Source organism: Asparagus officinalis, chromosome 3, assembly GCF_001876935.1.
Source record: "Asparagus officinalis chromosome 3, Aspof.V1, whole genome shotgun sequence".
In the NCBI taxonomy this organism is placed as follows: domain Eukaryota; kingdom Viridiplantae; phylum Streptophyta; class Magnoliopsida; order Asparagales; family Asparagaceae; genus Asparagus; species Asparagus officinalis.
In genome coordinates, this window is record NC_033796.1 from 25,996,739 (window position 1) to 26,024,337 (window position 27,599).

The 27,599-nt window shown below is 34.4% G+C and overlaps 1 protein-coding gene across 1 annotated transcript; it reads right to left on the reverse strand.

The window, feature by feature from the left end:
- LOC109832164 (gibberellin 20 oxidase 1-A-like) lies at positions 1-27,599 on the reverse strand. The gene is made up of 4 exons (XM_020399600.1): positions 27,577-27,599; positions 5,727-6,187; positions 4,022-4,340; positions 1-360 (listed from the first exon to the last, which is right to left on the reverse strand). Exons 1-4 carry the CDS (start codon positions 27,589-27,591, stop codon positions 79-81), a joined length of 1,077 nt encoding a protein of 358 aa, XP_020255189.1. The 5' UTR covers positions 27,592-27,599; the 3' UTR covers positions 1-78.

Below are 27,599 nucleotides of genomic sequence, written 5' to 3' on the forward strand. Positions count from 1 at the left end.
TTCAAAAATCATTTATTCCTTTGGATTTCACATAAAAAGAGACCATCTCTCAAACACACTTATCATCATAAATCAATCTCAATCAATAGTGAGCCCCTTCTCTTTGGTCTTCTGAAGCCACTGAGCAAAGACATTAGCAGTCTGGGTATCAGCTCTGTGATGTTTCTGAGTGAATTCCTCCATCGCCGCCCATGTGAAGTCAGGGTAAGCTCTCGGGTGCTCAGCGTCAATGAGTGACTCTGGTGGCCGCACGATCTTATCCTTCTTCGGGCACAGAAAGAACACCAGCGACTTTCTTGCTGACATGTTGTTCACCACGGCTCTGTGCAAGCAGCTCTTGTACATCTTGTTCGTCAGTGCCTGTTTTACGAATCGTTTATATACGTAGTATCCATTAGCCATCAACTTAAAACTTCAAGATCACATAATAAAGTATATATTCCAAATCTATATTTTATCTTATTTCCTATTTTTTTTCACTACAGATGAATCATAAAGTTTATTAAATAATTAATAGTTGCTTTTGAAGAAGATTGTTTCGCGACAATGAAAAGGGCATAAATACAAAACACATTTATCTGGTTGCACAATAAAGATTATAAAACAAACTAATGCTCCATTTTTTTTTATCTAATGCTCCATTGGATTTAACAAAAAACTATCAATATTATTTTACATTAGTTTTTAAAAATATTATTTATTATATTATTTAATATCACGTATTTCTCTCAAATTCAATAAATCTAAAGCGTCAACTCGATAAGAATAATTTGATATCAAAACATGAGCGTTCTCGAATAAGGATAGTTTGATATCAAAAACCTGATAACAGAAGGGAAGTTGTCTAATTTAAATTTTTACCCGCTATTATTTTACCACTAGAGAAATTACTTCCTCAAATCACGATAGCAGATAACATTTAAATGGTTATGATTTTTTAAAACTAGGATTTATACACGTGCAATGCACGTGGTTAGATATCATGATTAATTATTTTTGGCTTATTTCTTAGCTAAAATTTATTTCTCGGGTCCACTTTAATAGTTTATGCTCACTTTTGTCTCTGAACTTTAACATTGCGATTATTAATTTTCTTTGATGTTTGTTTAAATGAGTTATAGCTAATTTAAATTTTCATGTTGATATTTGAATTGATAGAAATAGATATAATCTGAAGCTAATTTAAATTTTCATATTATTTGGACTGACATAAAACCATGCTTTACTTGAGAAAGTACAGTGTTGCAAAAGAAAAAATATTGGAATAATATTATACAAGAAAGGTGAATATCTAAAACTAATAAGGCAATATGATTGATTAAAAGTATGTTAAAACGATACAAAAGAAAATATAAAATTTATTCTTAATCATTAATAGACTTCATAAAAATTATAAACTAAATATTAATGCTAACTCTAGTATACTTTTATATGATAAACGCATCCACATAAGCATATAAAAGTATTGAAAAGGGTTCATCAAACTCCATTCTAAAGATTTCTACTTTAACTCAAAACAATTAAATTATTCTATAAAACATACAAAAAATATTGTTTTTTATTCCTTCTTCTTTTTTTTTTTTTTTTGAGCTAAGATCAATCCTTATTCACCTTTATCTTTTTCCTGGGCAATTTTAGAATAGTATCTTCATCATCTATAATAAGATTAGGAACTACCTCTTTTTCCTCTACAATGAATTCTTCTAATGTGCATCCAAAAAGAGTTTCTATTATACCGATAATGTTACCTTTGCTCTATCTCGTCATTTTTTACAAAAATCTAAACTAAATACATTAATTTTTTATTACCAATTTGCCTTAGATTATAATATTAATATTTAATTTTAATAGTATTTGAATAACAAAGTATGAAATTTATGAATACTTACTAATTTTCTTATATCTTTTATGGAGAATTCTTCTTTGATTGAGATAAAGTTATTAAATTATTCTTCAATGGAACTCAATCGGTGTTTTTTTTTATTAATTTCTGTAACTTTCTCATCTGCAATAGAAATAGCTTGATTCTTTTAAATGATATCTCTCAACATTCTGATAGTTTCTACATATATAATTCCTTGCATTACCCTATAAATATTATTAATATCAGAGATTAATGTTTCTAAATTATAATCAATCGATGCTAAGCTATTATATTATAGTCTTTTATCTTTTTTATGGATTTAAACATCTATCAATTAATATTACTAATGTATTTTTACTGCTCCAACTTATTAGTAAAATTACATACAATTACTTTGATTTATATAGTAAAAATAATTTTAAAGCTATCATATATTTTTAAATTATTATTCCTTAACCGAATATTTTTGATTAGCTCTTGCTTTTTTTTACCAACATTAATTTAAACTACTTTTAGATGCTAAAAATGGATAGTAAACCCTAAATTTCAAATTATATATATATATTTGACAAGTTTTAAAATTTAAGCCTTTTTGTGGTTTTAAACTTTAAGGGTGGTTTGTAATTTTTAAAACTTTAGGAGTATTATTAAAAAAAATACTTTTAATTTGGCAGTTATAACTTCTATGTTTCATGTATCGGTGATAATTTTTAAATGTTAAAATATTTCTTACAACTCTAAAAATTTAAGGGTTCTTTTTGTAATTATTAAAATTGTACATTAATTTTTAAAAACTCAAATATCAACGGTCTGCCAATAATTTCTAGATTTAATGTGCACTTGTCATAAATTTTAGAATTTTTTTACAATTTTTAAATTTTGAACAAGTCTTTTGTTGTAATTTTTGTAATTTTAAGGTTAATTTTAGTAAATTTTAAATTTTTTGGTGCATAAAGGTAATCTCTTGAATTTATCTTTTGTTGTTTGCAAATTTTAAAAGTTTAGAATTTTATGGTGGTTTTTTATAATTTAAACTTTTGAGAGTATTTCTATAATTTTTGAGACATTGAAGGTGTTAACTGAAAATTTTAAATTCTTCAGAGGCTGCTATTAATTTCTTAATTTTATGTTTGTTGTTCTAAGTTTGAAATGTTAAAATTTTCAGGGGTATCATGGTAATCCCTTGAATTCATTTATGTTGTTTGAAAGTTTTAAAATTTAGAATTTCAGTGTGCTTATTTGTAATTTAAAATTTTGAATGTTTTTCTATAATTTTTGAGACATTCAAGTGTTAACCAAAAATTTTAATTTCTTCATAGATTACTATTAATTTCTTGATTAATATTTGTTGTTTTAAGTTTTGAAACGTCAGGATGTTTTTTATAGTTTTAAACTTTTCAGGGTACTTTGTGCAATTTTAAAACTTTTTAGATTTTTCTATAATACTTCATATATTATAGTATATTAGCTACATACAATTTCTTTATCTTAACAAACTAATACCGTAAAGATGTTTTATATATTTTTTTAATATTATTTTTTAAATTGTTGAGCTATAGATAGTTCACGTAGAATTAGGATATGATATAATTATAATTAGGATATATTAAGATATATATGAAATATTCAAAATAGTGAAGGGTAATATTGACCATGAAAATTATAATTAGGATATATTAAGATATATATGAAATATTCAAAATAGTGAAGGGTAATATTGACCATGAAAAGATTTTTCCGAACTCGTACTTTTAAAAGGAGTATGATATAATTAACATAACATCTTGTTTATTGATTAGTCTCATCTATTTTTTATCCAAGACGATTACCCATTAAATTACAGATGGACATAACATGAGAATGAAGTGGCAGAGCAATGATATTGTCCCGTTCTTATACAATTTATCATGATTGTACTTGAATCTATATTGGCAAGTTTATAGATTTATCCATTTTCTAGGTGTCTTGTCCTATTTGTAGTGGTGCCCTAAGCAGTAAATATAAGAAAAATAAATAAACAAATGTATAAATTAAAGTATCCTCTGATGTCGCTAGGTAATATGCGGCGGCGCGCGTCAACTGTTAGAATGTAATCTCTCTAAACATCTAACCATATATGAACGTAACGGGCAAAAAAATAAAACGAATGAGGCTTACCATGAACGTGTCTCCTATGTTGATGACAAAGGTGTCAGGCTTAGGGCTGACGGTGTACCACTTGCCATCAACATGAACTTGAAGTCCAGTGATCTCATCTTGGTGCAAAATGGTGATTGAGGTCGGATCATAGTGGGGCCCGGTTCCAAGAGTGAGGTCTGGCTTTGGGCAAGATGGGTAGTAATTAACCCTAAAGATGGAGTCATTGTCAGAATAAAAGTCCCTGAACCAGCGACCAACACCAAGGCTCAACCCCAATACCTCCAATATCTCCAAAACAAGCTTATTCATTGCGTCCAAATAGTTCTGCAACACATTCCTGCATGAGAACCCTAGAGAAATTAGAATCATATTAGTTTCAAATAAATACCATGAATTTTAAATTTTAGGACAGTTTGTGTTGTCTGCTATAATTTCATCAAATTAGATAAACTTATAATATTGTAGTTTCGTTAGGGGGAAAAAACAATAGTTCATATGGACACGAATGACTTACTTTTAGGAAAATTTGAGTTAGACCACTATTTTCCATTGATATTTCTAATGCAAATTAGGAATAGACGCAATACATGACGGTATAGTGGGTGTTAGATTTAGAGTGTATCATAATCACCCGTTAGATAATCAACGATTGAGACTAAAAGTAGCAGTCTCTCCATTATTTTTTATAGTGAAAATGATCCAAATTTAAAGCGTTTTGTATCGAGTTAATTTGTGAGAAACCCTGAATCAAAAACAAAAAATTCCAAATCCTTTTGAAACATTTTTGCATGGTTTAAATTATCGAATTGGTAATTTTAATAGGACACACACTTTTCAATTTGTTTTTTTAATTTCTCATGCGGCATTAAGATATTGACACCGAATTTTAGCGGCAATAAAAACACCAAATTAGAAAGTTTATTCTATCAAAACTGGATTTGGATCCTTTCTACTATAAAAAAAAGTAGCGGAAAGACCACTACTTTATTAGAATTATTAATTGCTTAATTGATGGTTATGATTTGTCTTTGAGAGTAAATAAGGTATGAGTGCAGACTGTGCAGTACATTGGGTTATGTTGGGATTCGGATCCTCTCGACTATAAAAAAATAGTGGATGGACCACTACATAATCACAGTCATTGATTATCTAGTTGATGGTTATGATTTTTTCTTTTAGTGCAAATTATAATCACAGTCATTGATTATCTAGTTGATGGTTATGATTTTTTCTTTTAGTGCAAATTAGGAATGAGTGCAATACACTAGTTGATGGTTATGATTTTTTCTTTTAGTGCAAATTAGGAATGAGTGCAATACACGGGGGTGTGGTAAATGTTAGATTTAGATTGTATCATAACCGCCTACTAAATAATCAACGTTTGAGATTAAAAGTAGTGGTCTCTCCACTACTTTTTTGTAGTGGAGATGATCCAAATCCGTTATGTTGAGTGTTAAATTTAGAATAAAATTCACAAAATAATCGAAGGTTAGTATATAAAGTAACGGCCTCTCCACTACTTTTTTGTAATGGAGAGATTCCAATTTCACTAGAAAAAAGTACTTATGTCCTACTACAAACATAAATCTGGTCATTTTTCTTGCCCCATGAATAAAAAATTAATGTGAGTCGTGGTAATATTTCGTATACTAAGTATATGTTCTGATAAAATTTATACTAAAAACAAAATTACCCAAAAGTATTTAATACATAGAATACATACCCATACTGTTGGAAGCCATCACCCAAAGTCTTGACCATATACTCCTCAGCGGCATTAGTAGGGATCGTCAACGTCTCCTTCCACGGCAAATTAGAAGTAAACCTCCCAGTAAGACTACTCGCATACCCAAATATCTCTCCAACATTTCTTTTAGCCCTCTCCTTCTCCTCCAAACTCATCGTAAAGAACTCCTCCGTCCTTCTCTGAGCCTCTTCCAACAAACCCTTATCAATCCCATGGTTGGTAACCTGGAAGAACCCGTGCTTGGAGCACGCTTCTCCAACTTGCTTGGCGATCTCAAGGGCAGTTTCGGCATTTCCGGAAAAAAAACAGGCGAGATCGGTTACAGGGAGGTCGAGCTCGTCGACGGAGTCGGTGGTCGGTCGGTCCTCCTCGGACCAGATGAGATCGGCGGGGATGTCATGCTTGCGGCTGAGGATGGCCGCGTCAAACACAAATGGCTGCATTGTTTGAGTTTCCATTAGTAAACAATGAGACTGGGAGAGAGAGCAATGATTTCTTTTTTTTGTGTGTGTGTGAAGAGATGTGAAGAAGAATGAGGGTTAAATAGAGGTGGGAGAGTGAATCTTGGGTTATATAGAGGGGAGAGAGCGAATCTTGGAAGCTTCACTAGTAGAAAAACCATTAATTTAGACGGAACAACCTAGACGGAAAAAAATTCTGTCTAAGTTGAATCAAACTAAACGGAAATTTTCCGTCTAGGTTGTTCCGTCTAGTTTGACAAACTAGATGAAAATGTCAACCTAGACGGAATTCCGTCTAGGTTGTGCTTAAAATCAAATATACGACGCGAATTCCCGCTCTCACAGCGTACGGCCCTAAGGAACATCCTAAAACCCACCCCCTCGCCCGAACCGTCGCCACCACGCGGTCAATCTCTCACAGTCCTCAAATGCTCCCCTCTCCTCTCCTCTCACTCCCTCCTCTGACCTCCCACCCCTTCCAGCTCACTCCCCTCGCCCCCCACCTAGCGCTCCCCCTATCCCTTCCCTCATGCCTCCCCCCTCCTTAGACACCCTCCCCTCCTCCCCCCTCATCTAGCCGCCCCTCCTTACCCCCTTCTCCCACCCTCTCACCGTTAGCCCGTCACCGCACCCCAGCCTCGCCCTCCCATCCCCAGCCTGCCCGTCCCGCTCCTTGGCCGCCTCTCCTCTCCCGCTCATTTGTCCCACCCCCGTCCGCCCGTCAACCTCTTCCCTCCGCGGAACCCCTCGACCACCCCCTTACCTTCCCTTCCCCTTCCCTCACTTCACCTGCCGCTAAACAACCTCACCCCCTCATCCGTCCCCGTTCCCTAGCCGCCCCCTTCACTTTAATTAAAAAAAATCCTAGCTTTCCAGCAGTCCAACCGTGACCACCGGCGCGTCCGTTGTTTAATATGCTTAAAAGGTATGATTTTTCTACTGAGCTTTAAAATTTTTAATTTTATTATTATTTATTATTGAATTTAGTTTAAAACCCCTAATTTATGATAAAAATAAACGAGTTCAATTCTTAAAACCCTAATTAAAAAATATTAGTTATGAATTAACCCTAACTCAACTACATGTCAATTCATTTGAACAACACTAGTAATCATAAATTTAATTAAACACTTATAAATCCTAACCCAATTAAGTTTCATTCGTGCTATAAGTGGGTGTGATTATTTAAGTTTATGATGTGAAAATATGTGAAATAAAAAAAAATAAAAATAGAGTGATATATAACACATTATAATTTTTCATAATGTGTAATAATCCAATTTAGGTGAACGGAAAAATAACGTTATCCCTAGACTTCTGTCCAATAATTACGTCCAATTCTTTGGACTTATAATATATGATATACGACTCAGATTTGGGTATGAGATGAAGTTTTCTCCTAGAAATGAGCATTTATTTTATATTATATGAATAAAGAATTAGTATTAAAATTCATAATTATTGGATCTATCCTTCTCGGACGGGTTAGGAATATAGTAGTGCATACATCTAATTTTGTATATTTTCATTCTTGAAAGTTTTGGCAACACGTATTCATTATTCTCCGTGTACAATAAGCATACGTTGTTCTGCGTTTTGAGCTATTGCTAATATGCATAATAACATCCGTACAGTGTACAAGGAGAACAGCAGGTAGGTGCTGTCAAAATTTTTAAGAAATGAAAATATATAAAGTATACAAAGTTGGATGTAAGCACTACTATATTCTTAATGGATGGAAGCCTTCCTATGACATCCGCTAGATTAGTATATATTATGTAGATAAATATTCATATTGTTAAATAATATATGAACGTAAGTTTGATGTGTGTTGAATGTATAAGATTCATGGATGTACTAGTAGTTGTGAGATTAATCATAGTTAATAATTATATATAATTTACAGATGAGGATAATTCCTGACAAATCATAGATAGATATCACATGGCTTCATAGATTTCGTGACACACGATACAAGGAGGGATGTGACGCCTTCATGCGTTATGCTGAAATAAATTCGAGAAATTTAAGAAGTGGTGATGTGTATTGTTCTTGTTGTAGGTGTAGGAATATAAAGCTGCTGAATAGAAATGATATATGGATCTACCTAATGAAATCAGGTTTTGATGAAAAATATAAATATTGAAACTGACATGGGGAAGGTATCACTGAAGATGAGGATCCAAATATGTGTGTTGGTACGTCCGGTGGCCAACGAATAGATGACACAGAAACAATTTTGAATGATATTTTTCCTCGACCTAAAGAATATAATGTTGATGATAATGTCGAGGATGATATCGAAAATAAAAGTGAAGATGATATCGAAGTTGAAGCTGAAGAGGTAGAAGATGTCGAAAGTACTGAAAATATTGATAATATGTATTCCTTCGCAGAAATAAAACGAATAATGGAGCTACTAGAAGATAGTAAAAATAACTTATATGAGGGACGTACCGAGTACTCCAGATTTTCATTTATGCTAAAACTCCTACAAATTAAGACACTTAGTGGTATATCAGATAATTATTTTGAAATGTTTCTTGATTTGCTTCAGACTGTAATTCCTGGAGGAGAGAATAGCATACTCAAACAACTTATCAAGCTGAGAAGATTATCTCCACTCTGGGTCTTGATTATAATAAGATTGATGCATATCCGAATGATTATATTGTGTACCACAAAGCTAATAAATACCTTCAAGAGTGTCCGACATGTGGAGTTTCTAGGTGGAAGCAACGCATAAATTCTTCAACAATGATTACAACGGAGACAGGGATAACACAGAAGAAAATTCCAGCCAAGGTGCTTCAACATTTTCCATTGGCTCCTAGATTGCGGAGATTGTACATGAACAAGGAAACGACAAAGAATATAAGGTGGCATAAGGAAGATCAAGTAGATGATGGTAAATTAAGACATCCTGCTAATGCTTTAGCTTGGAAGCATGTTAATAAAATTTATCCTTGTTTTGTTGAAGATTGTAGAAATGTAAGACTGGGTCTATCAAGTGACGGATTCAATCCATTTAGGGTAATGAACTCTAGCTGGTCTACATGGCCAGTTTTATTAATACCATATAATTTACCTCCATTGCTTTGTATGAAACAGCCGTTTATGATACTTTCATTACTGATACTCGGTAAACATGCACTGATATTGATGTCTACTTAGAGCCTCTAATTGATAAGCTAAAACAATTATGTCTGAGGGTATTTTAGCATATGATAAACATTTAAAAGAGTCGTTTAGATTATGTGCTATTCTATTATGGTCGGTTAATGATTTTTCAGCTTATGCTAATCTGTCCAGGTACCCTAAGAAGGGTAAGTCTACTTGTCCTGTATGTGGTCCGGAATTTAAAGCTCTTCAATTATCACATAGTCGAAAGAGTTGTTATTGGTTTAATCGAAGGTGGTTACCCTTAAGTCATAAGTACAGCAAATTATCAGCTATATTTGATGGCACAGTTGAGAAGAGAATGAAGTCGCGTCAGCTGACAGGTAATGAGATCGTAAAATTACTTGAGGGGTTTCCAAAACTTGTGTTTGGAAAAAATTGTTATTCTAAATTTAACCTGTTCGGAATAAGAGATTACTTAAAATCAAAAAATCTATTGAACCGTAAGTGAAAGGTCCGAAAAATGCAAGTTGAGGACGAAGCTAAAAAATTACCTAGAGGATGAACTAAATTTAGTATCTTCTTTCAGCTACCTTACTGGAAAAATCTTAAAATCTGACATAACTTAGATGTCATGCATATTGAGAAAAGTATATGTGATAATATAGTATCAACTCTCCTACAAGATGTAAACAAGTCGAAGGATGACCTACGGGCGCGCCAAGTTCTGACTGCTTTGAATATCTGAAATGATTTGCAAGCTCAAGATGTTGGCCTTAAAAAATTAAAGTTGCCTCCGTCTCGTGTTATAATATCAAATGAGTTGATACAACGATTTTGTGAAATTCTCAAATCAGTAAAGTTGTTGGACAATTACTCTGCTAACATTTCAAATAATGTCCAGGTGCAAGAGAGAAAACTCTTAGGTCTAAAGACTCATGATTATCACGTTCTTCTCCATCAATTACTCTATGTTGTAATCCGTAATAATATGAAGAAAGAAGCGTCAAAGATTATTATTAAGTATTGTGGATTCTTTAAAAAATTATGCTCTAAAGTCATAGATGTAGATGAATTTAAAAAACTTTAAGCCGAGGTCCGAGTTACTCTATGCAATATGGAAGTAATGTTCCCTCCTTTAATTTTTACAATTATGGTCCATCTTACCCAACATCTTGTAAAAGAGGCTAGAATCATCGGTCCTGTTACTTATCGTTGGATGTATCCAATTGAAAGGTAATTTACGATTTTTGTTACATTCATTAATTGTATATGCTCTTTAAAATTATCGTGCTAATAATTAATTCTTCTTATGATTCTAAGATACTTGAGCTCCATAAAACACAATGTTCGCAATCGAGCTCGTCCTGTGGGCTCGATAGCTGAAGGATACGTGGCTAACAAATGCTTTGTGTTTGCATCATGTTACATGTGCAAGAAAAAAAACCACATCTCAAGTACCTGATAAGGAGAGGAAGCGTGAAAAATATTCGAGATCTCTCTTAGATCAAATTCATGCATATGTGTTGGAAAACCTTAATATGTTCGCAAACTATCGAAGGTAACAAATAAAATCAGTAATATAGATGAGAAATATTTATTTTACATATAGTTTACCAATACAAACTTATATATTATTTATATAGGCGGCATCTGGAGAAGCTTAAGAATGAAACAACCGGTAGGAATGCAGCGCATGATATTCAGAAAAGACATAAGAAAGAATTTTCTGATTGGTTAAGAATTAATGTAAGTATTTTAAAACTAATTATTGAACATTCATAATATAACATCACCTAAATATTCTCAAATTGTTTGGCTTAGGTTGAAAAATCACTTCTTGATGGTACAATGTTACCAGATGAAATTATTATCTATGCACAACGTCCTTATCATGAAGTGGGATATTATAATGAGCATTTGGTTAATGGATATAAATTTTAAACGCTAGAGACCGATGATCGGAGGGTAACTCAGAACAGTGGGATCATGGGTTTGTTTGCTCAAGAATGTTTTTTAAGTATAAGAGATCAGAACCTAATTCTAGATGACATACTATATTATGGCCAATTAGAAGATATTATTGAGGTAATTTATGGGTTTGGTAAACCAAAACAATATAGTTACACGATGTTCAAGGTTCGGTGGTGTCCTACAAAAAAATAAAAGGATCATTATGGATTTCACTAGTCAATCTCCAGCGAAAATTATATATGGATGAAAAATTTATTTTCGCAGAACAAGTTGATCAGTGTTTCTTCGTGAAAGATCCGAACATCGTGTTTGATTGGGTGATTTTGTATAAGGAGCCAAGATCTGTTGTTCTTCCTAATAACAATGAAAAAAATATTATTAAAGAAAGTGAAGATAATTATAGTGAAGCAATTGGATCATCTGATAATGTTTGGCAAGAATTCTCTTACACACAGAATGTGGTGCTTGATGTAGGTATGAACTATATATATTACACTGCATTACCGATTTTCAGCTTATCATAATAAAAACAATAATGCATTTCATAATAATATATCTCATGAGCATGTATACATTTTTTTTCTTAACTATGTTAATAATTAAATTTGCAGATGAGGAGGGCAAGGAGGCTCTTTGGCCCGAAGGGTGATCGATCACGGAGCATCACCCCAGGTACTAGTGCTGATGATACACTATCATCTCCAGATGCATGTATAAAATTTAATTAATAGTTTATAAATTATTTGTTATCTAGCTCGTAGTGTTTATTTGTTGCAGATGTGGGTTATTCATCACTCGGCCCCTCTGATGCAACACCAGAACCATCCCCCGATGCAAGTATTCAATATTTAATAATTAATAATGATCAATTAAAAATTCATATTAATGATTCTCCTTTCTTATGTAGGTGCTTCTTGGACCCCTACATATCCATCCTATACATTTCATACTGACTTGCGGCCGAAGACACAGGACTATCTCAGCTTACTCTTACCTCCGGACTCTCATAAGTCCATGGTTGACTCAAGGAAATATCACTCACATGCTGCAAGAAAGTTAGAGGAAATGCTTCCTATGTTGGAGACTAGGAAAGCCGTTGCACTCGCAGCAAAAGAAAGAGAGATAGTAAATGGTAAATTGTATAAATACTTTTAATTTTTATATTTATATATTATATGATATATTATCATGCTATTATTGTAGGTGCTAAGCCAGATCGTATAGAAAACAGACGTGGCAGAGGTAAGCCTGAATCTAAACAACTGCCAAGAGGAATGAGGGCGATAATTTGGTGGAATAGTTCTAATTTGCCCGTTGGTTCTTGGTCGACCTGATTGAATGCATATATTGGGGTTCCCGTGAGTAGAGCAAACATTATCAACCCTTATTTTTATTTCCGAGAACTACCATGGACCGCATACGAGGCTATATGAACTGAGCTTATGGTAACTGCATATTACTTTAGCTTTTCATTTATTAATAATTAATAATTAATAATTAATAATTAATATTAAATTATCCTTACTAAATATGTATGTAAATCTACAGGATCGCTTCTGCCTTGAGGACTTTGAGGGGGCTTGGAATTATGTGTTTATTGTCAAGGTTGAAGCAGTCCTCAAACAATGGAGGCATGAGATTAAACATAAAACCTATGACAGGTATGAGGAGGACTGACAGAGGTTTTTAAACCTCGATGATCGAGTTGACGAGATTTATTTCACGGCTCTCCTCATGTATTTGGACAGTGATGCCGCTAAGATTAGTTTCATGAAAATTACTTTATAATTTTAAGATATTATTTCATTGCATATTTACTGGTTTTTTAAGAATAAATCTACGAATGGGAAAGAAAATAGAAGAAAGAAGCTGCATGACCACCACTTGGGCTCATACTCCTATGCCAATCTGGAGGATGTTTATTGTCAGGATACGGTATATATCATTTAAAGCTTTAAATGATCTTAATGTTTAGTATGATTATGAAATCTCATAATTTATAATATGACAGAGAAAAACATTAATACTGATGCACTTGAGGGGGAAAACGACGTATGGTACTTTCCGTGATAGATATATAGGGGTGATGAGAATAATCGGGATAAGATCAAGGCAAATCTCGAGTTAGTGATGAGACATATACATACCTTGAGTAGTATTATTAACTCTATTTTGTTGTTAATATTATGAGGAAAGGAGAACACAAATAATATGCTCTTTACCTTGAATTAACTATATATTTGTGCTTTAGGAGGGATTTGAGGCTGCATCTAAGGTGACTGCATTTGTGTACATTTCGCAGGAGGAGGAACAAACCGAGCCAGAACCTCACACGCTTTCTATAGAGGAGAACATTACTCTCTCACATAATCTGATGGGTCATAATAGGTATGGATGGTAAAAATTCGAATCAATTTGAATACTACGTTCCTATTTATATTTGTTTAACATTATTGAATTCGAGAGCAAAATTTAATATTTTTTATATTTGTTTAACATTATTGAATTCGAGAGCAAAATTTAATATTTATTTCTCCCTAATAATAGGAGAGGAAGATATCCAACATTATTGAATTCGAGAGCAAAATTTAATATTTATTTCTCCCTAATAATAGGAGAGGAAGATATCCTCTGTATGGTGTTGGAGCTTCACCCGGTATAAGCATGAGATCATCCACAACATCCTCCATGCCATCTACATCAATGAGAGTAGCCCCAAGCAGTTTCTAGGCTATGCTATTTGTCGCACGTATCTCTGCGTATTTGATTGACAAGATTGACCCGGAGCTGCATATTTAGGTGACTAATGAGATGACTAGAGTTGCACAGACGGAGAACTCGATGGACGATCTTATGGGGTATGTTATACAATATTTAGGCTGTGCGATTTCTTATAGCGCGTATGGTGGTATCATACGGATCATAAGTCCGATTGACGATAATTCTGGCGCTAGACATAGCAGCGCTCATGTACCTTATTTTTTCTTATATTTATAAATTCATTTTTATTTAATATGTTATCAAACACCACATAATGATTATTCAATTGAACATTCAGAGTAGAGATATTGGAGGGAGTAGCATCCATTCTCATAATCGAGATAGATATATTGTCGACAACGATGATAGATGAGGTTTTACAATAAACAGTTTTATTTGTTATAACACTATATTTATTCATATCGTGTATCCTATCTTATTCATGTACATTGTTAGTATATATGTTATTGGATGTATATATTAGACGGAATTGGTTAATGTATATTTTGGATTGGATGGTTGGATTTGTGCGTTGTGTCGGATTTGATTATATTTGGTTTTGAATGGAATTGTAATGAATTTTGATTATATTTAGATGGTTGGATGTATTCATGTGTATAGTATTTATTGGATGTATTAATATATTACTATAATTGTACAGGGAAATACAAATTATAAATATATTTTTTTGCTAAAAAAATATCAACCTAGACGGAAATATGTCTAGGTTGGCCACCTAGATGGATTTTCGTCTAGGTTGGCCACCTAGACGGATTTTATACTTCCGTCTAGGTTGACTACCGTCTAGGTTGATCACTCTAGATGAAATTACGTCTAGTTTGAGCCAATGTAGACGGATTCAAAATAAACGGAACTAACTAGATGGAATTCCGTCTAGGTGAACCAACCTAGATGGGACTTTGGATCAACCTAGACAAAAATTTATGTCTAGGTTGTTCGTTTTTCTACTAGTAATTAAGTGCATGGTATGGTTGAATATATGGAAGTGAACTCCTCTTAAGTCTTAGGTATTGTTGTATGGATGTATATACGTAGTAGTTGTGTCTTGTGAAGTGTGATTTACTATTTAGTAGATGGTTTTGATCTGATTTGACTGAGTAGTTGTGTCTAGAAAACTAGGATTTATTATTTAGTTGACGGTTATGATCTGATTTGAGTGAGTATATGTGTATTTTTTATATCGAGTGTTAGATGTTGTAAAAAATAAGCATAAAAATAGATCCAAAATAGTGCAGAATAAACCATACAGGAAAGAAGGAAAATAGCAGAAAGTTAGAAATATTATATTAAATATACTTTAAGTTTGAAATACTTTACAGAAGTACTGAATCACCCTCTTAACAGAGGACTTTCCTTGAAGAAACTATGCTCCACCCACGATAGCGTTGGGTCTGCACAATACTTCTAAGGATGAGACGGCTGCAATCCAAAGAAGCGCTCTCTTTTTATGAACACCACGACTATTTTTTCAGTTCGCCTGAACCTCCAATACTTAATAGCTTATAGAATTATTAAAAGAAAAAGAAGACAGGAGATTTTTTTATCTGTGTTTTTCAAATGATCAGAAGAAGCCCTTTATAAGCTTCATGGGAGACAAAATTTTGAATTCTAGTTATTATAATGTTTGTAACGTCTGTAATAAAACCTATTCAATCCTTGTAACATCTGTAATGTACGAAACATTTTGCTGGTTTTAAATAAGAACATGCAAAACGTTTAAACTCGTTTAAAAACAACACATGCAAAAAAGAGCACATGCTCAGACACGCGCGCACGAGCCCGTTCGCATGAATCGTGTGTGTCCCGCTCGCTTATGTGGCTATGTTATTGAGAAAAGGTAATTTTGTCTTTGTGAATAGTCCCACATTGGAAAATAAAATGAATAGTTGGTGGTTTAAATTGCATCTCCTCTTATTGAGCTTGGAATAGTGTTTTGGGTTTTGTATTGTTTGGGCTTTGCATATCACGCACACGCGCCACGCCTCGCTACGCCGCAACGCGTCGTACCCTACGCGCACACATTTTTGTTTTGTCAAACTTCTTTTGCATATTTTTTGTGTGCGTAACGGCTTCAAGATTTATGTGTAACGGTCGAACGTTATGCGTGTTTTTTGTGTACATTACGTGGAGTTCACTCAACGGTTATGGGTTATGAACACTATATATAGTCGTGGGGTGAGCTCAGAATAGACACAGAAAACAAAAACCTCTTCTCATCTCTTTGAAAGAAAAAAACATTTGTCATTCTCCTCTCTAAAATATTTTTAGTTTTATTTTATTGGGCAATCTTCTTCATCTGAGCTGATGAAGCTCTATTCTCTCACCCGAGTATAGAGACTATCTAATTCTAGGGGGTTTTATCGCTAGAGAAAAGGGGATCATCTGCGCCAGGACGATAGGCGGGTCTTTTATCTTCTAGGGTAGTATTTACATGACTACTCCCGATCAAACCAAATTTTTTAATTCTTTTTACATTCGGATTTATTTGTTAATTTGCATGTTATAAGCTTAATATTTGATTTATAACCAACAATCTAGAAGATAAAACAGTTTATAGCTTTTGTTTTTAAATCCAAAATTTTATTCTAAAAAGTTATTGTTCATAAAAATAATAAAATTTACTGTTTATCCGAATTTATAATTGTAGTGATTAGTTGTTAATTATTGTTGATAATTATTGCTTAAATAATTACAGTTAATTGTCTTATTCATAATTAATTGTTACCTTGTTATAAATATTTTTTGAAATAAAATTACTTGATTTTCTGTTAGGAAATTAATTGTTACCTTGTTATAAATATTTTTTGAAATAAAATTACTTGATTTTCTGTTAGGAAATTATATATATATATATATATATATATATTCTTGCAATTATTGCTTAGATTGTTTCAATTAAATTATTTTGTTTATATTGTGTTGTTCATATTGCATCTTATTCTTTAAAGTCATGATTTCCTAAGTAACTAGTCCAGTGGTATTAACAAAACCCTTTTATTCCTTTAGATTCCAAAATACCTAGACTAGTTAACTTAAATCGAACTTATGACTAATCATGATCATTCCAAGAGTATCAAACCTAAGTTCATCGATGTTAATTATAAATGTGGGCTAATCAGATGAGATACTGGCTCACCATCCTATGTCTCCTATCTGCCATAGACATTTCTGAGTCTTCATCTAGTGGATCTCAACTCTCCAACTCTCCTGTGTATGGTCCTCAACCTGAACCTACTTCTTCCACTTCTGATTCTAGTGCTAGCGCCTTTTCTAGCTCTATGAAACCAGAAGAAATCAACTATCATTGTTGTCATAGGATTCTTAGTGCACTTGGAAGAAATCAACTATCATTGTTGTCATAGGATTCTTAGTGCACTTGCGGACAACCTTTATGACATATATTATGAGTTTCTTAGTGCACTTGCGGACAACCTTTATGACATATATTATGAGTTCAAAAGTGCTAAAGACCTATGGAATACTCTTGAAGCATAATATGACTATGATGATGCTGAAATTCTGCGTTTCACCTCCTCTTCCTTCAATAAGTTTATGATGGTTGATGACAAACCCATAAATGAATAAATTCATGAATTCCAAGATTTCCTTCGTCATTTTCAATCAAAATGAAAAAACTTTACTAATGACTATAAAGTTTACTGTCTGATTGACGAACTCCCTCCTTCCTGGTCTAGATTTGCTAGAGATCTCCGACACAAGTAAGAAGATCTAACACTAACTGAAGCCCTTAAGGCTATTTGAATTGAAGACCAGTATAGGCAAAATTCCAAAACCAAATCTAAAATAAAAGCTAAACTAAACTTGGTAGAGGATAAGCCTAAATCTAGGAATTTCAAACTGAAAGGGAAAAAATTCAAGAAAAACCAACAATCCTTCAACAAAACCAAATATAATCCCAATCCTTCCAGCCATAAGTCTGATGGAAAGTTTTGCTATGTTTGTGGTAGAACCAACCACCTGGCTCCCAACTGTTCTTATCGGAAGAAGGAACCGGTCAAACCTGACCCTAAAGAAAATGGATCAAACAAAGTAAACATGATTGAAGGTGTTATGGTAGGTCATCATACTAAAATAGAAATATCGGGAGAATGTCTGCATAAGCCCAAGAGAGCTATGGTCCAAATCAACTTAGAGGCTCAAAAGCCCAGTCAGAGCTAAGTCCCTCAACAAAAAAAAAAAAAAAGCCATATTTTGATCAACGGGTCATCATGACCGACTCGAAGTGCGGGATCAGTCGCCCCATCGTAATTAAGACGACTCCTCGAGTAGACAACTCAACTATATACCCGATCCGAAGCCCACTCGACTATCAGGTCACCAAATCATAATGGTGGCTCGCAGATCAACCCGCCTCGGCTAAAGGGATAAGAGCCCACCAGGATCATTTTAGATATCAATCGACATAACAGTATTGATTAGTCCCATCAAGATATCTATTCTAACAACCCTCGTGCCCCAGCCACTTATTCGGCTTACAAGTCATTTCCCAGAAGATTGCCATGATGCTTCTCTGTGCACGAATGATTTCTCCTCCAATCGCCAAGAAGGACGGCCACGCAACCGACCTATCCTACACCCTGCCTCTTCTGACAAACCCAGGGTACTGAGAGGACAATCGTCTCTTGTATTCGAATGACTTCCCTTCCAATCATCAGCCGATATCTGGAAGGAGAAGGATAACTCAGCAGTCTATCTGCCTACCCTGCAACTGCCCTCTTGTGCAAGAGAAAAAGTCAAAAGTCTCAGAGGATATGGACTATATAAAGGAGGTAGGAAGGGTAAGTGAGAGAGAGGTCTCTCTGCTTCTTTTTACACTCGATTCTTGCAATTATTGCTTAGATTGTTTCAATTAAATTATTTTGTTTATATTGTGTTGTTCATATTGCATCTTATTCTTTAAAGTCATGATTTCCTAAGTAACTAGTCCAGTGGTATTAACAAAACCCTTTTATTCCTTTAGATTCCAAAATACCTAGACTAGTTAACTTAAATCGAACTTATGACTAATCATGATCATTCCAAGAGTATCAAACCTAAGTTCATCGATGTTAATTATAAATGTGGGCTAATCAGATGAGATACTGGCTCACCATCCTATGTCTCCTATCTGCCATAGACATTTCTGAGTCTTCATCTAGTGGATCTCAACTCTCCAACTCTCCTGTGTATGGTCCTCAACCTGAACCTACTTCTTCCACTTCTGATTCTAGTGCTAGCGCCTTTTCTAGCTCTATGAAACCAGAAGAAATCAACTATCATTGTTGTCATAGGATTCTTAGTGCACTTGCGGACAACCTTTATGACATATATTATGAGTTCAAAAGTGCTAAAGACCTATGGAATACTCTTGAAGCATAATATGACTATGATGATGCTGAAATTCTGCGTTTCACCTCCTCTTCCTTCAATAAGTTTATGATGGTTGATGACAAACCCATAAATGAATAAATTCATGAATTCCAAGATTTCCTTCGTCATTTTCAATCAAAATGAAAAAACTTTACTAATGACTATAAAGTTTACTGTCTGATTGACGAACTCCCTCCTTCCTGGTCTAGATTTGCTAGAGATCTCCGACACAAGTAAGAAGATCTAACACTAACTGAAGCCCTTAAGGCTATTTGAATTGAAGACCAGTATAGGCAAAATTCCAAAACCAAATCTAAAATAAAAGCTAAACTAAACTTGGTAGAGGATAAGCCTAAATCTAGGAATTTCAAACTGAAAGGGAAAAAATTCAAGAAAAACCAACAATCCTTCAACAAAACCAAATATAATCCCAATCCTTCCAGCCATAAGTCTGATGGAAAGTTTTGCTATGTTTGTGGTAGAACCAACCACCTGGCTCCCAACTGTTCTTATCGGAAGAAGGAACCGGTCAAACCTGACCCTAAAGAAAATGGATCAAACAAAGTAAACATGATTGAAGGTGTTATGGTAGGTCATCATACTAAAATAGAAATATCGGGAGAATGTCTGCATAAGCCCAAGAGAGCTATGGTCCAAATCAACTTAGAGGCTCAAAAGCCCAGTCAGAGCTAAGTCCCTCGACCAGACAAGCAGACAAGCCATATTTTGATCAACGGGTCATCATGACCGACTCGAAGTGCGGGATCAGTCGCCCCATCGTAATTAAGACGACTCCTCGAGTAGACAACTCAACTATATACCCGATCCGAAGCCCACTCGACTATCAGGTCACCAAATCATAATGGTGGCTCGCAGATCAACCCGCCTCGGCTAAAGGGATAAGAGCCCACCAGGATCATTTTAGATATCAATCGACATAACAGTATTGATTAGTCCCATCAAGATATCTATTCTAACAACCCTCGTGCCCCAGCCACTTATTCGGCTTACAAGTCATTTCCCAGAAGATTGCCATGATGCTTCTCTGTGCACGAATGATTTCTCCTCCAATCGCCAGCCGACATCTGGAGAGAGAAGGACGGCCACGCAGCCGACCTATCCTACACCCTGCCTCTTCTGACAAACCCAGGGTACTGAGAGGACAATCGTCTCTTGTATTCGAATGACTTCCCTTCCAATCATCAGCCGATATCTGGAAGGAGAAGGATAACTCAGCAGTCTATCTGCCTACCCTGCAACTGCCCTCTTGTGCAAGAGAAAAAGTCAAAAGTCTCAGAGGATATGGACTATATAAAGGAGGTAGGAAGGGTAAGTGAGAGAGAGGTCTCTCTGCTTCTTTTTACACTCGAGCTTTACTCCCCTTTGGGATCTTCTTTTTACATCAAAAGCATTTTTATAACTCTCAAGAGAAAACCCCCTACAAGGATCTCAATGGTCCAGGGGCCTCTCAAAAAATCCTCTCCAAGTTTACCAACCGACTTGATCGTCGGAGGTACCACGGGGGAAACTAGCCTCGTATTCCTACGATTCTTGCATGTGCAAGCTATCAGTCCACCTCGCGCACTCAGGATCGAGCATAAAATCGGAGGAGGAGTCAGCTCTAACATTCATCCTCTCCTTCTTCTCCACCGTCGCCAGGATCAAAACTGCATCTGACAGTGGGAAACCCTCATCGACTATTTATTCACGAGCATCAACAGAAGGAAATCCAAATTCCTTCAGGTTAGCCTCTTCTTCCTATCTTGTAAATCCTCTTACTTCTTCCACTAATTAGTATTTGGATTCCAGAGCTAATATTCATGTTTGAAATGATCGCCCTTAGTTTTTAACTTACCAGGAATCATGTGGAGGAAGCATAAGCTTAGCAAATGACTCCACTAAACAAATAATGGGAAGTGGACATATAGAGTTCACTATAACTTTTGGGAAAGCTCTAAATCTACAAGTGTTCATCATGTTCCTTCTCTCCATCGGAACCTTAATAGTGAATCTCTTCTTCTTAGAGCTGGCTATAGGATTGTAAAAGAATCTAATAAATTTGTGATTTCAAAGAACAATGTATTCATAGGAAAAGGTTTTACTTGTAATGATCTTTTCAAGCTCAATGTAATCAATTCCAGTTCTAATAAAATTCATGAGTCTTCTGTTGCACAAATTGTTGAGTCTTGTGATGTTTGGCAATGATGACTTGGACTTGTCAATTTTCTAAACCTTGCGGAGAATGATTAAATTGAACCTTATTCCTAAATCTTCTCATGATCTCTCGTCTAAGTGTGAGATTTGTGTTCAAAGGAAATACACTAGAAAACCCTTTAAGTCTATAACTAAAAACTCTGAACCCCTTGAATTAATTCATGGTGATGTGTGTGACTCGAACCCAGTTCTCACCCGAGGGGTAAGAGATATTTTGTGACATTTATAGACGATCACTCCAGATATTGTTATACATATCTTCTCAAAACTAAAGATACAGTTTTAGATAGGTTTAAGGGGTATAAAACTGAATCTAAGAACCAACTTGGCAGAAAGATCAAGATTCTAAGATTTGATCATGGGGGAAGTATACCTCAAATGATATGACTGGATATTGCCAAGAACACGATATTATTCATGAGGTAACTGCTTCCTATACAGCACAGTCTAACAGGGTAGCTGAACGAAAGAACAGAATCCTAATGGACATGGTAAACTCTATGTTACTCAGTTCAGGATCATCTGAAAATCTCTAGGGTGAAGCTCTTCTTTCTACCTGCTTCATTCTTAATAGAATTCCCCACAAATCTTCTGATATAACTCCTTATGAATATTAAAAGGGGAGAACTCCTAGGTTAAACTTCTTTCAGGTTTGGGGTTGCTTGGCTAAGGTAGCTAGCTATTCTCGAATCTAAGAAGATGAAAATTGGTTCTAAGACTGTTGACGCTGCTTTTATTGTATATGCACTAGATAGTAATGTTAACAGATTTCTTTTTCATTAACTCTAAAATTAGTGACATATCCGATAACACTATCATTGAAGCAAGATGCAGTCTACTTTAAAAAACATCTTTCCTTTCAAATCCAAAGTCTCAGAAAATCCTAGTTCATCTCTTCCTTCTGATCTATCATCTTCTAGTTCTTCTCAGCCTTTAGATTTTGAACCTTGAAGAAGTAAAACAGATAGAATTCAAAAAGATTTTGGAGAAGACTTCTTTACCTTTCTTATTGAAGGTGGTCCAAGCTCTTTTAAGAAAGCAATGGATTCACCTGAATCTTCTTTCTGGAAAGAAGCCATTGATAATGAGATAAAATATATCATGAAAAACCATACTTAGATACTCACCGACTTACCTCCAAGTTATAAACATGTTGGCTATAAGTGGATAGTCAAGAAGAAACTTAGAGTTAATAGTTCCATTGATAAATATAAAGCTAGATTAGTAGCTAAAAGCTATACTCAGCAAAAATGCATCAATTACTTTGATACCTATTCTCCTATAGCCCGAATCTTAACTATCCGAGTATTATTAGCCTTTGCTGCTATTCATAAGCTGATCATACATCAGATGGATGTCAATTCTATTTTCCTGAATGGTGATTCAGATGAAAAAATCTATATGCATCAACCTGAAGACTTTATTATCAAAGGTCAGGAAAACAAAGTCTACAAACTCATTAAATCTCTGTATGGTATTAAACAAGCTCCTAAACAATAGCACCAAAAATTTGACAGAGTTATTGCACAATATGGCTTCACTGTGAGTGAAAATGATAAATGTGTTTATTCTAAAGTGATAAACAATGACTACGTCATCCTCTGTCTCTATGTTGATGATATCCTTATCTTGGAGCAACTCTTGAATTAATCTTAAAAGTTAAGGATTATCTCTTCAAGAACTTTGATATGAAAGACTTAGATCTTGCCAACATGATACTTGGAATAAAAATCACTAGAGATACTAGAGGAATATCTTTAAATCTTTCTCATAGAATTGAGAAAATGCTAATCAAATTTAATTTTCGTAACTCTAAACCCTTCCCCACACCTTATGATTATTTTATATCTTTGAAGAAGAATGAAGGTGAACATGTCTCCCAGCTAGAGTATACTCAGCTGATTGGATCTCTTCTATACATATCTAACCAGACCAGACCCGATATAGCTTATGTTGTAGGGAGACTGAGCCAGTATACCAGTAACCCTAGCTAAGATCACCGGATTGCCTTAGAGAGAATATTCAAATAATTGAAAGGCACAGTTGACTATTGCTTCACTTACACTGGGTACCCTGATGCTATAGAAGGGTATAGTGACGCTAACTAGATCACGGGTTCTAACGATGTAAAGTTTACATATGGATATGTTTTTCTTTTTAGTGGTGTTGTTGTATCCTGGAAATCATGTAAGCAAACAGTAATTATCAGGAACACCATGGAATCTAAATTGATTGCTCTTGATACCACTTGTATTGAAGCAGAATGGTTAAAAGATCTACTCTTTGAACTTTCTTTGGTCCCTTAAACCCTCTCCTCCAATTTTCATTCACTCTGATTCTAGATCTACCATAGAGCTTCTGAAGCAAGTACATGTTAATAAAAAAACTAAGTAGATATATTCAAATAAAATATAAATTCATACAACGTCTGGTAGGCAAAGTTGTGATCTTAGACTTTGTAAAGTCCGAGAAGAATCTTGCTGACCCTTTGACTAAGGGTTTATCCAGGAGTGTGGTTCTAGATTCATCGAGGGAGATGGGGTTAAGCCCATAAATGAGGTCACTGACAGCGGTAATCCAATCTTTATTTGAAGACGCAGTCCTAACGTAGGTTTAATATGGTAGTAACAAGCTGGACTAGTGACACTCGTGTGGAGCATCGACCTACATATATTTATATATCATTATGGTAGCATCTGCTACTTTTCCTTCTGTATGGTGACGATGCTCTTATGATACAGGTGGTTAGGCTAAGTTTTACTCTTAATAAGTCCAACGCGTGTATTGCGGAGGGTATGATATCTAGCTATAGTAGCCTTAGAGTACTTACCTACATGAGAGAAATCGTGATGGCCGTGGTTAGGGGGTGGTTGGGCTAACCCCAAGAAACTTTCATGAGTCAGTTTATTGTGAGCATGAAATTTAACGCTCAACTCGTTATGCTCAATAGAGAAAGACGTATTGTGTGTGTTTTCATCAATACATGGTACAATAGGCCTAATTCAAAGCCTAGTCCATTATGTCCCTCAGGTGTCGATGAACTCATTAAGGAAAGGTTCAAGGCTGAAAGCTACCTCTCCCGAATTCACGATACGAAAGGTTGCCCAACCTATATTTGTTTTGTGATTTATTGATTTATTTATTAATTTTTATGTTTTCAGCCAAATATTAGTTTGGGGTGGAGGGGGGGGGATTTGGCTATGTTATTGAGAAAAGACAATTTTGCCATTGTGAATGGTCCTACATTGGAAAATAAAATGAATAGCTTATGGTTGAAATTGCATCTCCTCTTATTGGGCTTTGAATAGTATTTTAGGTTTTGTATTGTTTGAACTTTGCGTATCACACGAGCGCGCGCGTAACGCCGCACCGCATGCTTACGCATTTTTGTTTTGTCAAACTTCTTTTGCACGTTTTTTGTGTGCGTAACTGCTGTGAGATTTATGCGTAACGATCAAACTTTACGCGTGTTTTTTGCGTACGTTACGCGGAGTTTACTCAACGGTTATGGGTTATGAACACTATATATAGCCGTGGGGTGAGCTCAGAATAGACACAGAAAAAAAACCTCTTCTCATCTCTTTGACAGAAAAAAACTTTTGTCTTTCCCCTCTCTAAAAGGTTTTCAGTTTTGCTTTATTGGGCAATCTTCTTCATCTGAGCTGAAACTCTGTTCTCTCGCCCGAATACAGAGGTCGGTCGATTCCGGGGGTTTTACCGCTAGAGGAAAGGGGATCATCTGTGCCAGGGCGATAGGCGGGTCCTTTATCTTCTAGGGCAATGTTTACACGACTGCTCCCGATCAGGCCAGATTTTCTGATGCTTTTTTACATTCGAATTTATTTGTTAATTTATATGCTATGAGCTTAATATTTGATTTATAACCAACAACTTATACATCAACACAAGTGTATAATACTAACACATTTGTTATACTATATATAACACGCGTGTTAATTTAAACCAACTAAAATGCATTCAATTAGCCAATGTGAGACTAAAACTCACATACTACTTATTAAACACATTTTAATTTTCATCTATGGAATCCAATCATTAAATGATATCTTTCAATAAAAACCCTCTAAGATTCATTTATTTCAACATTAGATTCACTAGCTCTCAAAAACACATACTAGTGTGTAAGATATGAGCTCGTCTTATATATGTATTTTTCGTATGTGTGTACTATTGTTTAATGGACGGTTATAACACTGTTATGAGCGAGTATTTTCTCTGTAGTGTCTTCTATATATCTAGCATTAGATTGATTAGATATGAAAATAGTACTAGGACTAAAGACTCATACATGGTGATTTAGTTGTACAGATGATACGTAGTGTATTCGGGTATGGCATTGCACAAAAGTATCGATGTATTCAATTAATGGAAGTACTAGTTGTGTAAATGATTATACATTGTACTTGAAATTGATCACAAAATTAACAAGTATTGAAGTGAATATTAATGGTTATACATATGTATCCCCATGTCTATATTCCTAGCATCTGTTGGCCATGAAAATTCAAACGTACACATAGGCATCGTCCTCCATGACCTATGATAACTTTGGAAGAAAATAGTACCATTGAAATAATAATTAGTAATAAGTAATAATTTGAATTATTCTTCTGGTAACAGATTCGATAATACGGAGAACCTTCAACCTTGACAAAATGGTAATAGGTATCCGTCAGTTTTGGGTTGGGTGATCAAAAATATTAATTTTCGAGGGTTTCAGGTTAGGGATGATTAAGAGGAGACGGGTTTTTTGGAATATCCATATATAAGCATATTGCTAAGGCAATTGTACATAGTTTTAAAGGATCTCTCTCATCTTCGCTTTAATGATCAGATGGCCATCTACCTTAGTCCAAACAAAAAAATATTTTAGAAATGGTTCTAATATAGATATATACTAGTGCGCACCTCGTGCAAAGCACGGCCCCCTATATTTTTAAACACTGTATTTTAAATTTGCCTTCCTCTAAGTTTTAATACATTTGATTTAATTATTGTATGCTTAAAATTAGAATCATATCTACTCCTCTATACTTAAAAAAGAATCCAAATTTTAATACATTTGATTTAGAAATCATATATACTCCTCTATAGTTAAAGAATGATGCAAGTTTTAATACATTTTATTTGTTTTACTGTTTATGATACAATAAGTTATTGTAGTGCGAATAGTAACTTTAAGTATAAATGGGCAGATTTAATTTATTATTTATGCTATAGTAATCCTTTGGATTCTCCATTAACTACAGAAGAGTAGATACACGGAATATGAAGCATGGAAGTTATGCTTTAATTAATTTTATTGTCATCCTAAAAGTAATGAAATTTCACTATTTATTAATGGTATTAATTTGGTTAAACAAATTGGATATATTCGGGGTTAATTGTTTTGGTTTGAAACATTGATCATCTTACAAGTATTTGAAACTAATATTTTAAAAAGGGTAGATTACACTAAACCCAAACTAATATTTTAAAAAGTGTTGATTACACTAAACCCTCAATAACTTTCAGCATTTTGGGGCAAACCCCCAATAACTTTCAAAATCACACTAAATCCCCCAATAAATTTTGCAAAACAAACCCCGACATCTTTTGGATAAATTACAATGAACCCTCAATAACTTTCAAAATGCTTTTTCCTCTAATTTATAGGGGTTATCAGTAAAATGCAGAAGCTTATTGGGCCTACTCTACAAAGTATAAGAGTTATTAGGGTTTTAGTACGAGTTTAAAAGTTATTGGGGGTTTACTGAAAAACACTAAAAGTTCTTGTGGATTTAGTGCAATTTATCCTTTTAAAAACATGATCATCTAATTATATTAGAGAAAAGCAAATTTGAAGAATGAAGAATGCGTACAGATACAAAGAGGGTTTAACAAACCTGTTCTTTTTTCATTTCTTCTA